The sequence below is a fragment of the Pungitius pungitius genome, chromosome 11 (assembly GCF_949316345.1).
Source record: "Pungitius pungitius chromosome 11, fPunPun2.1, whole genome shotgun sequence".
Classification (NCBI taxonomy): Eukaryota; Metazoa; Chordata; class Actinopteri; order Perciformes; family Gasterosteidae; genus Pungitius; species Pungitius pungitius.
The window spans coordinates 5,673,814-5,687,831 of NC_084910.1; the positions used below are offsets into that span (position 1 = coordinate 5,673,814).

At 43.1% G+C, this 14,018-nt stretch overlaps 1 protein-coding gene across 1 annotated transcript in view; it reads left to right on the forward strand.

Moving 5' to 3' along the window:
* The first annotated feature begins 2,479 nt into the window (after positions 1-2,479).
* The window catches only part of LOC119197672 (dolichyl-diphosphooligosaccharide--protein glycosyltransferase subunit STT3B-like), a 30,477-nt gene continuing 18,938 nt past the window's right edge, over positions 2,480-14,018 (forward strand). The window contains exon 1 of the mRNA XM_037454188.2: positions 2,480-3,178. Within this exon, the coding sequence (XP_037310085.1) occupies positions 2,898-3,178 (281 nt within the window). The 5' untranslated portion in view covers positions 2,480-2,897. The remainder of the gene's footprint in view (positions 3,179-14,018) is intronic.

Sequence of the window (14,018 nt, forward strand, 5' to 3'; positions counted from 1 at the left end):
CAACTATGATTAATGACGCGTTTATTTCATCATGTGGGCCTACAAATTACTTTTGTGATCTAAGCAGCTTGCATACTTGGTGGGTCGGTATGTACTAACTTTCAGAAGTAACTATTTTAAAATAAAATTCACATAAACATAATGATATTGTTGAATATTAAAGGGGACATAATGTGATAATTCCACTTTGAGAAACGCGCTGTTGAACCCTGAACTCTGGAACTTGTTGGGGAGCCTGTTCTTGTTCAGGGTGTGATTCGAGCTCATAGCATACAATATTTGTATTTCTATCACAGATCAGTTGACATGCATTTATTATTTTGAATAAAACCTTTTTGTTGACACAGAGGAGGCATGCAAGGCTCAAAGCACAGAGGAGTGTGGATGGTGGAGGGGACAGGAGGAGGGGGGGGGGCATGTGGTAGCTGGCTCATTAGCATTAAGACCCCCAATGGGTCACTTTGAGCAGAGTGGTTTTAGGCTGAAACGGGTGCCGTCAATAATGATCCTTGTGATATTTTTGACCAAAGTATGTTTCAGACCTTTAATTCAGACCACAAAGAACCATATCAACAAAGTACACTTTACAAATGAAAATAAGCAAACTCACATTCAACCTCTTTCTATGTCTTTCTTGTGCACATCACCCGTTTTTTAACAAACAAAGGACGTGTAAACATTTTTCATTGCAAGCTCATAATGCTTTTTACATTACAACGCAGGTCAGCCTCCATTCCAGAGACAACCTGCATCCACAGATGGGACGGACACTGTAAATGTTCTGTTAGTTGCTACCGTTCCTTTTGAAGTTACGATCGGACGATTACTCATATGCTTCCTGACTCTGCGTGTCAGCGCAAAGCACATTTCCTGTGTCTGTTTTTTTAGACCTCAAGAAATTCTATATGATATGCCAGCTTGTTTATAGGGGGAGAATCAGAAGAGAGAGAAATAGTTTAGAGTTGCCAAGCTATGTATAAAGGCTGTAATCTGATTTGATCATTTGGTGAATTTTCAATAAATGTGTTTGTTTCAACAAATACACACACAGGAAGACCTGGGAGGCCAACTAAACCACAAAGTCTTTCAATCAGAATATAAGATCAAGCACGTCAAAGGAAGCTGTAAAGCCTGAGCCGATCCGCACATGTTTGCTCACTGGAAAGATTTCAAAAGGGAAGATCATTAAAAGTTAACAGAATGACAAATATTTTCCAACGGTCCTGAAAGCGAAGTGGATAAAAGAATATATGTTGGTGTCTTCTAGGTCCATTGCTTTTCTACCTACTTGTGCACGTTGGACTTTAATTTGTGTGCAGTACAGGTGAACAGTACTTCAACAGGTTGTAGATTCATCATCAAGCTCCTCCAGCTCCTCCCCAAGCAGCTGAGCTCCTGTCATGTCAGTCCTTTGCCTCTCCTGGTTTTCCTTCATGGAGGATAGAGAAGCCTAAGCTAGTGGTCTTAGATTCCCCAAAATGCTGGAGAGAGTCCAGTTTGCAAAGTGAATGAATTGGAATGGAATGAACATGTGGATTTAACTATTGAGCAACAAATAAACATAGGGTACAGGTTTTGATAGGTCACTACTAGCAGCCTTCCTTCCTTCATGTCATTAAGCCTCAATTTAGCTGCAGACACAGTGGCTTAATTTCGCCAATGACGGGAAATTGTTTAATTATTTTTGCTCTGTCTTTATTTTATTTATTTTTATTATTTATTATTTGTTTATTATCATAAATAAACAAATAATAAATGATTTCAGTCAGTAGAAAAACTATGTGCTCTTGTGCCTAATGCAGCACCTGCTGCAATCATCTCTCAAAAGAGAACGTAAATATAACTCTTTATAATAATTATTTTCAATATATGTTGCATATCAATGAGCATGAATTTCAAATTAAAAAATGAATATTCCCAAAATTCAAATTAACTAATGTACTCACTTCCAGCTCTTACAACAACTTCTCAAAAACGTTATAAATATTGTCCCTAGTGGTTACTAATACACCAACAATGAAAGGGGGTGGGGTATATATATATATATATATGCATATATAGTGCACTAACTTCGGTCCAATACAAATACAATACAATTGCTGGAATTACTTTAATGGCTTGCAATTGTCCAATAAAGCTCTAGCTTATTGTTTATTGACCAATAATAAATATTCTAGTTTCACCCCCTATGGTTGTTCACAGCAACACGAGTTAGTTAAAATGTTCGGTAAGTGGTTCATTGTTTACATTTATGCGTTTACATGCATATTTGTTCATTAGGGAATTACAGCTCCTACTTCCGGTGTTGGTGAGTAACTAGTGGTATTTATTCAGAGCTTGACTGCTGAGCCCTATCATACTTACGATGGCCCTTTCGATATAGCTTGAGTAAAATTCATTTATTTCATTGGCTCCAGCGCCCCTGTGCTGTTCGGGTGCAATAGGCTGTTCGAGCTTTCCGTCACAACGTCTTTGCCTCACAGCGTCCTGTGTGTCACATGGCTCCTCTGTCATTGGCCGTTCAAGTTGTCTGTCACACGCGCTCTTCTGCGTGATTGGTTTCCTCCCGATGCCGTGTCTCACAACTTCCTGGTAGTACCTGTCTCTCTCTCTTCACGCAGCTCCCAAGGAGGAAGGAGGAACTGCCCGAGTCGCATGTGACCCAGAATGCTGCAGACCTGCGCTACTATGTGACTCCTCGGGATTATTTTAGCTGCTTTTGTGTTTGGTGGGAAGTAATATTGTAAAGTTCGCAATTACAGCTTGCGTTTTAGGGGTTGGGGGCGGGGGGGAGGGGGTACAGGGGCTCGAAGGGAAGGTGGTGCAAGCCGTTTCGGAGGAGGAGCGTGGCAGCGAAAAAAGAAAAAAAAAGGTTTAAGACGGGACTGACGTATAATATGGCGGAGCATCACCCGGTCTCGGACAACAAACACAAATCGTCGCTGACCTCCGGAGCGTCGTACTCGGGGAACGGACGCAGCAGCGCGGCGGTGGCGGAGCCAGGCAGCGATGCCGGGCCGGCCGGAGGGGGAGGTCTGTCCGGCGGCCTGTCGCAGCCGGCCGGGTGGCAGTCTCTGCTGTCTTTCACCATCCTGTTCCTGGCCTGGCTGGCCGGCTTCAGCTCCCGGCTCTTCGCTGTCATTCGCTTCGAGAGCATCATTCACGAGTTTGACCCCTGGTGAGTTCGGGTTACACACACACGCACGCACGCACGCACGCACGCGCGCGCACACACACACACATACAACTAGCTCCTTTGCGTTGTTGTGTCCCCACACACGCCTACATTTTTTGTGCACATTTCAACCGGGAGCAAATGAGACGAGTGGTTACTTATTGTGTTTAGTGTATGTTTGTGTATTGCTGTCCCCTAACCCCCTCCAAACACACACACACACGCACACACACTTAATTGGGACTCACCTCTTCGGTGCCGTGTAGCCATTGTCTTTCATTACACCGTTGTAACAGCCAGTGGAGAAGAAAAGAGAGAGAGAGGGGGGGGGGGCAGGCAAACGAGCACAATGGTGACAGCCTTTATCTGACGCGGGTTGAACCCGGAAAAGAAGCAGCAGCGACAAAGCACCTCTGACACTGCTGAGCCTCCACTGTGTACCCGCTGATCCCCTCGGCACTGATCACAGGCTCATCATTCTATTCTGTGGTTTAAATCTATTATATGGTTCAGTGGGGAGTTCATTCAACCAGTGTTACGTCTGTATTTTTAGCAGCGTTATAAGATCCAGCACACAGACTTTGCATGGCCTTGAACGCGTCCATCACCTTGAATACTTCCAGTACATGTTGCTGATTTGAACCAAAACCGTGTAAAAAGGCTTTGGAAGTTATTGCAGCCCGGCCAGAAGCTGACTGGATCAAAATTCAATTGGCAGACTGGGCTGCCAGATGATTCGTTGCCAGCCCTGGCAAAAAAGTTTTGCATGCATTCATTGTATTTCCTCCAAATATGGATGATATGCTCATGCTCACCGGAGTCAAACCAAGCTGGGTACTGGCCTGCAATCCCACATCGCCTATTCTCACTTCTGCTGGACTTCAGAAGCTCTACCAGCGGGACCTGGCAGATACTGTCATAACTTTTTTTTTTTTTTTTTAACTCCAAGAGCGTATTGCCTTGACCTAAGCCTCCATTGCATCACTGGGAGCATGTCAATGATTATTCTGAGACCAGGCAGTGTGGATTAAACTGCCAGTGTCAGTGTCTTGTCTGTTGAATTAAAGAGGGAGGCATGGAAGGTCTGGCTGGGTGGAGAGTCCAGGACGTCGCTGTCTGAGAGCCTAACGTCTCATGGCAAGGAGTGAAATGTATTCATACGCTGCAGTCCTTGTTCTACTGCTTCACCCTTGGCGTTCATACTGGCAGCATTGTGTAAACTAGATAGTTGGATGGCCAAGGACAGGTGTGTCTGTGTGTGTGTGTGTCCAGCAGGAAATCTGATATGCAATATGCAATAATGCAATATGTGAAAGGGCAAGTAATATTTGGTTGTATGTGTATGACACGCCGCCTCATCTGTGGAAGGGGAACCTCTGCTGTGTGTCGGGGGAAGTGGCTCGTCTTTGCCAAACTGTCATAAATTTACAACGCGCTGGAGTTTGCAAGAAGGAAAAAATGCAGGTTCAAACAGACATTTAAAAAGGTGCAGAAGGAGCTTGTCAGCGGTCACACTAAAGTCACCTCGAGGTTGCTGAGAGCTCGGGAAGATAAAAGCGACGCAGTTACCAGCCTTTTCTCTACTGCCTTTTGATCACAGTTCCCTTGTGCACTCACAATGTTGCAGTCGGTTTTATCTTTTTAAAAGATGATCGCAAAGGAGCTCACGGCTGTGTTCCCCCTAGCCACTTCCAGGCTTCTCCTCTCCCTCGCCTGCTTCCCCTGTGTGATGTGTCCTTTTGATGCAGCTGGTACATAGTCCCTCTCCCTCAGCAGCGATAGACAGGGCGTTAGATCTGAAGGCAAAGCGCACCCTGACTGCAATCAGACAGCCAGACAATCATGCTTTGGGCCTTGAGCTTGCGCTGTGTTAATCAGGAACAGAATATTGCGGATAGAGGGAAAAAATGGAAACGTTTTCATTGGGGCTTTGGTCTCTCTGATGCGCTTGCTTGTGAGGCGGACCCCCCTCGGAGTAGGGTCTGGCGAGGACACGGTATCTGATCAAACGGTCATCTCTCGCTCAAAGCTCCAGCTCCATCAGTAATTATATTAAATATAATATTTATTTAAACTGCTTATTTATTTATAAGCAGACATGAGTTCTTACATGTTGTCTGAGAAGACTTGTTCCCTGATGACCAAGTTTTCTGGCAGTTAGAGCCAATGACCTCATTGGCTCTAACTGATTCACGTGGGTTACTTTACTTTTAATTGTTAGTCAGCTTTTGTCAGAAGTTGACACAGAAATAACAAGATTGCTGCTTGTCTTTGACTGATTTTCCCTAAAACAAATATCAATGTTTGACCGGAGCAAAGTGACATGGGAAGGACCTTGTGAAAGTCCTGTGTGATGTGAGGATGTAAAGCTCCCTTTTGTCACATGCACAAAATGAAGACAATGGAAAACGACCCCGCAGTTTATTGATGATGGAGTTGACAAAGCAGGCACCACTGTTCTCTCCCTCCAGGCTACAAAAGGGGGGGCCGTGGTCCGGTGTGTCACACAACCAGGTGCTCTGAAGCGGGAACTAGAGGTTGTCGTGTTCCGTAATAGCTCACCAGCTGCTGTGTCTGAGAAGATCTTTCCTCTGTATTTATTTTAAATGAAAAAGCCTTTTTGAAGTATTTCAAATAACGGGAGGGAGGAGAAATAAGTGCCTTTGAAACAGAATTGAAAATCAGAGCCGATCATATTAAGCCTGTCTTCATTTTCCCTGACTGCCACACTCATTACTGCTTAATTATCTCTTTTATTTCACTGCTGCTGAGGTTAAAAAAATAGAGACTGTTTCTGACTTCTTTCCTTTTTTCCTTTCTTTCCTTTTTTTTCTTTCCTTTTTTCCTTTCTTTCCTTTTTTTTCTTTCCTTTTTTTCCTTCCCTATCATCTGTATTGAACAGTCAAAAAAAAAAACTGGATCAGGTCAGCAGTGCAATGCAAGGCCGGTTATTCAGGAGAGTCAGTGACTCCAGCTGTCCCTCCATTGGGGTGCCTTCAGCGGCGCCCTGTGCTCAGGTCACAGGCGTCGTGACAATTTGGGCCACCTGAAACTCAATCTTGTGGGTGGCGGTGACTCTGCCCAACAAGGGGTGCTGTTCCCCGGGCAGGGGGCGCACATGTTCCACCAGCACCGGTTGAGGAGATGAAGGGTTCAGACCGTGTGCAGTTTGGCAAATGGCGAGTTGTTGACACCAGGACTGAGCCGGTTGCTGCAATACTGCGGTAATATGACTCCTACCATGCAACAGGTCACCACTGCTGCCTGTAATTCCTGCTCATTAACCTGTCATGTAACATTCAGTGTTTTCTGCTACTATTATATTGGTAGGGGAAACCCCCCCCTTTGGCCGTCCTTTCCCACCTCCCCTCCCTCATAAAGCTGTAGACCTGGGTGGAAAACTGACATTTGACTGTTTATTCTGAGAAAATACAGGGCTTTTATGTTAATTCAGTTAACTAAGCTCATGGTCCATTTGGCTGCAGAAGTTGGTGGTGTTGGTTTGATTGCATTAATTTGCGTGTTTCCACAACATTTTTTTCTTGTAAAATAAACAGGGTTCCGGGGGATGCTCAAATTATTTATTTGTGAAATTGGTCTGAAAATTCATTCATTCCAGAGGGCCGCGATCGGTAAAACCCTAACCCAGCAGATGTTCACCGCTGGCTACCAACTGTTGGCCTCTCGCTGGCCAACTTGCTTGCAACTGGCTCGTTAGCTCGTTAGCGTGTTAGCTTGGCTCGACAGACTGCAATAAATAGTTTTCTGATCTAACGTGACTTACGTTGGATTTAACAAAACCTTTAACCCTCCAAACAGACACAGCTCCTCTCTTGGGCACAAGTTGTGCTGGTGCATCTCTGGTCTCTCGTTGTGTCTCCTGTGTCGCTCTTTTCTGTGTTTTCATGTAGCAACAGAGTTACTTCTTGTTGTGAGCTGTACCCAGCATGCAGTTCGGCGGGGAAATATGTATGAACAGTATGTGGGAATTTCATACCGTACGGAAATCTTATACCGGTATGCCGTGCAGCCCTATATCGGAGCACATCTGGGTTACATTGACCTGTTAGTGAAACAACAGAAAAGAGCTGTAATAACTTCTGAGCGAGGGCAAATTCTTTGACAATAATTCGTTTGTGGAAGATCCTCTTTATTCAGCATGCAAAACACACATTCCAGTTTTTCATTATGCAACTTCAAGAATGGGCATAAGTCATTCTAAGCTTTCATTCAGGTAGGGGAAACAGCCCAACCGATTAGACCACATTTGAGGGGGAAGATGACTGGAAGGGCCTTTCTTTGTCAAACTGGGTAACATTTAGGCCTGAATGGCATTGAGCCCTTAAAGGCAAATGTCATAATTTTGGCATGAGTAATGTTGGAGGGCTTCTTCCTGTTAAATTATCACTCCATCAGTTGAACTGTGAGATCTCAGATGTCGTCTGTGGACTTTTTTTTCACTTTGGTGTTGCTACTCTGCTCCATCACACAGTTCCTCCTCCACCAGCTTCTGTTAATCTGTTCTTGACTACTGTGCTGAAAATTAGAGGTTGGCATGTTTTTTTTTTTTGCGTATGAAACTAACAAAATGTATCATATTTGGAAAGGGAGGTGACGTAAAGATGGCGTATACAGCCCCTTTTGCGATATGTTTGAATGGATCAAATGCACTAATAGCTGACTGCCCACATATGTTCCTCCCTCCCTTCATGTGAATGAGCCCCATACCAAAGCCGCGTCGCATGTTAAAGGAAAACGCAAGTTGTTCTGTTTGCACCCGGGATGCAGAAGATTCAACCTATTGTATCCTTCACCTTTTTTTTTTTTCTTCATGCACAACTTTGCGACTTCCTCAGAACTGAACAAAGCCTCTAATACTATACCCACCCATGATGGTATCAACCAGGATTAAGCAAGCCAGCAATTAAGATCCCAATGCTATTAAATGTGTAAGGTCACACAACAGACATAAGCAGCATGTCCCGCTTGGAACCCTTTTTGATCTTAGACGCACACACTACTCAGAACGGCAGCAGTTTAATTCTGTGAATGTCGTTGCCCACTCCGTTTCTTTACTGTCAATCTCTGAATTAATGTGGGAAAAACATGCTCATGTTTTGGTTCATGTGTTTTGACAGAAGTTGTCAGTGCGGTTCCAGGTCTCGATTCTTTGTTCACCCAAAGAATCTGCAAAGAGCTCTTCTTAGTTTAACGCCATTAAGATTCTCTCTGCCTCTGCGACACACACACACACCTCTGAATGAACCTGTTTACCATTCCCCCCAACACTTTTTGAGCCCCCGCCCGACTTTTGGCATCCTACACGACCTTGTGATGCAGAGTAAGTAATGAACCTACTGTGTTTTAATGATCTCTTATACACATTGGAGTTGCCATGAACCATAACATTTAGTGACGGGACACTCTATCAAGTTCTTCTTTTTGAGCGCTTTTGTTTGCTTTGATTCCCAGCCTGCTTTGAACTGCTAATTGTGGCAGCGTGCAGAAACCGTGAGTTGGCAGCCTAGCTGTTTTCTAAAAGTCAAACATCAAGCAAGTGCAACACAAGACAGCAAATAAGTTACTGAATAGTCCAGCAGGAATACAAACATGCAAAATAACCTATACTTTCACTTATGTGGGTCTATGTGATCATGAGGTCAGAATGCACACAGAATCGTACCAAATAATACACACTAGATGCAATTTACATTGTCGTTTTTCAACAAAGTGGAAAAATTGCCCTTTTATTATGTGTCCAACTTTAAATGTACCCAACCCACATAGCTTTAGTTTTCTTTGGTATGACAACCCTATTTTGGAGTCATTTTACTTCAACTCTCAGTTACTTCTAATCTTGAATGAACTATCCTTTTCATTTTTTTTGATAATTTCCTAACTCTGCTCTGTGGCATTTCTTTATCTTATGTCATATATTTCTGCTTATTATTTACCGTTTTTTCTTTTTAAAAGTTTAAAATATACTTCTAAACTATACAATTTTAATGTCTTCATCACTGGTATTACTTTAACTAAATAAAGAGTGATACCTTTTCAACTTGTGTCATAGTCCTGTAGGGGGGGGGGGGGGGGTCTGTCACCAATTCAAGTTATTTTGACAGTATATTGTTTCTTAAATGATGCAACATTTTTTTTTTTCTTAATTGTACGACATTGCACACTAATTAGCAGTTTTCTGTGTGTATTAGACCAGGGGCACCCCACCACCAGGCTGCTTAAGCCCCCATACCCTGTTTCCTACCACCCACCTCTGCCCCATGTGTCATCACACTTCCTGTTCAGTTGCCAGGAGAGAGGCTGCCATGCTCTCTTTCAGCCTTTCATGAGCAGGCAGAAAAGCAGACTGCAGAGTTTCTGGCTAGGTCAAACTGCACTAGTTTACAGAAAATGTGCAGCAGATTGCCCCATGGCATCAAAGAAAGTCACCGGAGACCATTTCAGTTCATCTGCGAGGAGTCAAAACCTTGCTGTTGATTGGAAGTATGAATTATTGACGGTAGGAAATAGATGCAGTCTTGTTGCTCACTAATCTGCCCTTCCCGTTATAGATATATAACTCAGTGCTATAAATAAAGCCGTGATGAATGTAGATTTAATCATTATCACATTAAGATTAATGATCGGTGTCCTAGTGTCACAGAGACGCTTCGCTTGGCCAAAGCAAATCAGTAACTTGCTAAGAAGTGGAAAGAATATCATTTCACCATTAATTTGTTTCGACCAGGTGCTCTTCACAAGTTTTCTGACAGAGGATTGAAAAGAATAATCAGAAGAGTTGTCCAAGAGCCAAGGACCACTTGTGGAGAGCTTCAAAAAGGCCTGCTATTAGCAGGTACTGTTGTCTCAAAGAAAACAGCAAGTAATGCATTCCACTGCCATGGCCTGTATGCACGCTCACTACGCAAGACTTTTGGGAAAGCCAGTGAAATACTGTGAGAATGTAGTGTGGTCAGATGAGAGCAAAATGGAACTGTTTGGATGCCATAATACACCATGTTTGGAGGAGAAATGGCACATCACCCTAAAAACACCATACCAACAGTGAAGTTTGGAGGTGGGAACATCATGGTGTTGGGCTGCTTTTCAGCAAATGGTGCTGGAAAACTTCACATCATTGAAGGAAGGATGAATGGGCAAATTTACACAGAAATCTGACATTATTGACAGATTATTGCTGCCATCTACCAGGATGATGAAGATGAAACGAGGGTGGAAATTTCAGCAAGACGATGATCCCAAACACACAGCCAAGGAAACTCTCAACTGGTTTCAAAGAAGCTGCTAGAATGGCCCAGCCAATCACCTGACTTAAATCCCATTTAAATCTATGGAAAGAACTGAAGATCAAGATTGATAGAAGAGGCCCACGGAACCTTGAACATTTGAAGACTGTTTGTGTGGAAGAATGGGCCAAAACCACAGAGCAATGCATGAGACTAGTTTCTCAAGACAGGAGGCGTCTTGAAGCTGTCGTTACCAACAAAGGCTTTTGTACAAAGTATTGAATAAATATCAGTAAGCGTGTTACTACACTGTGTCATTTCACATTATTACACATAACTTTATTTCTGAACTTCTTTGTTTTGTTTTCTTTTTATGTCTTTGCTTCTTTGCTTCTATGTCTTTCTTTGCACATACAGTATATTCAACTCTATGGGAAAAATATGGATGATACAGATGTGATGTTAAGATTCAGTAAATGAAGAAATCCTTCAATTGCAGCCACAAGAAACCCCTACAGACCCCAATATTTCTTAGATGTACATATACATCAATCCACTTGTACCTTTCTTTAATGTTAGTCAGAAGAAAAAGTATTTATCTTTTTGGTGATTATATTTTCTGTCATGAATAGAAGCCCTTCTGTAAATGCTGGCCTATGTGAGTTCTTCAAGCTTCGAAGATTAACCCGGATCCAGACAATAAATCCTGGTACGTTCAGTCTAGATTCTGCTCTTGTAAGGGTTTGTGGTCTAAGGAATGTGGATGTGTGGATTCTGGTCTAAGGAATGTGGATGTGTGGATTCTGGTCTAAGGAATGTGGATGTGTGGATTCTGGTCAAGGTTGTTTGAGAAGCACCTTTCCAAAAAGGCTGCAGGACAGACATGCAGAGTGTGGAGAAATACTACATTTCCACCTGTCTAGGGTTTAAGCCAATTTGAAACCGGAAAGTGGTGTAAAATATGTACATAATTCTAATGGATGTACTTACTTCTCGCATCCCTTGGAGCACTAATCCCATTTCAATATTCTTAAATATAATATGAGGAGAATTCAAAAACTCTTCTTTTTCTCTTTTGCCTCTTCAGGGCAAAGCCAGAATCGCAGGTCCTCAGCTGTAAATACTTACAGATGTCGTCTTTAGTTCTTTATGACATAGTGAACTCAGGGTTAGTGTTACTCAGGGTCTGAGTAGCCGTGTCAGCCATTGAAAGTTTAGTAAGGCAGCAGTTTTACCAATAGAAAGAAATGCTAACATTTTGCAGCATTTCAAGGTTGCAGTTAGAAAGTATTTTGTTTGTTTTTGGGAAGTATTTGAGTAGGTGTGTTACTTTAGGTGTTCAATGAGCACCCTTTAAACTGCGTCGGTTACAACAGACAATTCTTGCTTGTAGTGCAAGTGGGACTTTCCAGTGATGACATGCATGCCAGCATGCCATGGCAGAGCGTGATGAGTCAAATCCAAACGTAACAGAAAAGCAAGAAAGGGAAAGCTGTGCTCAGTCCCGCTGTACAAAATTACAGCTGAGTTCCCTTCCCCGCCCCTCTGCTATGCTCCTTTGAAAATCCCCCCCCCCCCCCGCCACGGTTCCTTTAAGATCCTCATGAATGTGCAATTAAGGGAATTGACTCGTCGGCACACCTCCCATCAGAGTATTTTTGTTGCACAGATTAGATGTACAAACAAAAGAAGAAATTATCATAATGGCCTTGCCTTCTTTTCAGTTGAATTTTTTTAATGCAACAACGGAGCCTCTGCGGCTGTCGGATAAATATTCATCAGTATAGTAATTCTTTGTCCCAGTTTGATAACTGACAGAAAAAAACAAAATAGCTTGTTTGACTTTTGTTACAGCATATTACAATTCACTGCACCTCACTGTAATGAGGGTTACAGTCTCACGTTAAATGAAAATATCACTTAGCCTTAATATTTAACTAAGGCTCTATGGTGGCTCTTTGCTTTTCCTTCATAAACATCTCATAATTGTTGCTATTGCAGCTATGCTAACCTCTTACTGTGTTGGGACTGTGTTGTTCGGAACAAACTCGTCAACGTTTTCTTTGGCGATTCCAGTCGGCAAGCAGTTTAGTATCTTTTTTTTTTCAGCCAGAGAGCCAAATGATAAAGAGGACAGGCTCACCCCAGAAGCCAGTCTCATGGAAATGTATTGCCTCCTTCATCATGCAGGCTTCCCCCCCACCGTAGATGGAACCCGTGACCTCTAATTTAAGACACAAAGCTCCAGGCCTCAGTGACAAGCTGCAAATGCTCTACTTAGCTTCGAATGCATTTCGATAGGTTTTTTCCCACAGTTGAAATCCGGCGGGACCACATCAGTAATACGGGGAAAACTGCAGACCAAGGTTTCATAGTCTGCAGGCTGCAGACCTGCTCATGATTTTCTGGTGGTATTGCAGAGGTCACAGCGGTGATATGAAAGGAAATGGGCTCATCACTCATTGGAGACAATCAGAGGCTCAAAGGCCAGAGCACAACATTTAGTTTTATTCAGTTCAGTTTTATCAATCGCAGTTTTTGCATACTCTGGGAGACGTATCTTCAGTTGGCAGGCATGAGGAGTCCAAATCAGCCATCCTATAGAGATGTAGCCATTTATTAACTTGAGTTACACAAGCCAGGAAGGGAGTCCGATTGTCGACCTGCACACACAGTGTGTGGTCATTTGGTTCTTCTGGTTTCCCGAGGCTGTGTGAAGAGGACCCGATGCCTCAGTAGTAAACGAGGCCCCACGATCTGCTCCCACGGCACTTGGACGCATCGCGCAAGTGGAGCGTCGCTTCATTAAATAATCATCATGACTGCAGAGGGCTGAGACGAGTGTTGTTTGTGGGCTTCTGACCAACCAACCAACCAGAGCTCAAACAGGAACCCTGCAAACTCCATCAAGATGTGGCAATTTTCTAATAGGGACTACAAAATAGAGCTCTTTTTATTCCTGGAAATGTACTGTGGGTCTTTTGAACTGTTCATTTTCCCCAATCTGTAGATCTCAGTCTTTTATTATTTTTCAAAAATATTATATTCTCACAAGGTTTGTCAGCGTAGAGTAATGCAATGCCAGAGGCAGGCCGCACGCTGTGATCTCACAAATGGAGGAATGCACGTATCGGAGGGAGAGCAGTGGAACAACGGTGCCCTGCTGCTCCTTTGGACTGTTTACAGGGTTTGGATCCGTGCCAATTCAACATTGATTTTCTTTTTTCCTCTAACCTTTGTTCCTTCGGTTGAATAAGGGGCCGTTTCTGACATTTTAAAGTACCTTAGTTAGGAGTTCCTTCTCATGATTAGTGTAAAAAAAGATAATCGAATGTGCTTGAATTACTTGTTTGTTGATGTTTCTGGCAGACAATGTTCCCAACCAGCTGCATTCAGGGTCCATCTGAACTGCGTGTGTTGTTCTCAACTGCATTTTAGTTCCCTGTCTCGTGTCCAAATGTAAAAAAAATCTAGTCTTTGGGAATACACCGCTAGTCGCTGTAAGAAAAAAAGAAACCTTTCACTTTCCCCTCTGAGAGGCTTTTGTCACAGATGCCCAAGATGTCTAAAGCAAGTTTTCATTACACCTTGCCCTGGAG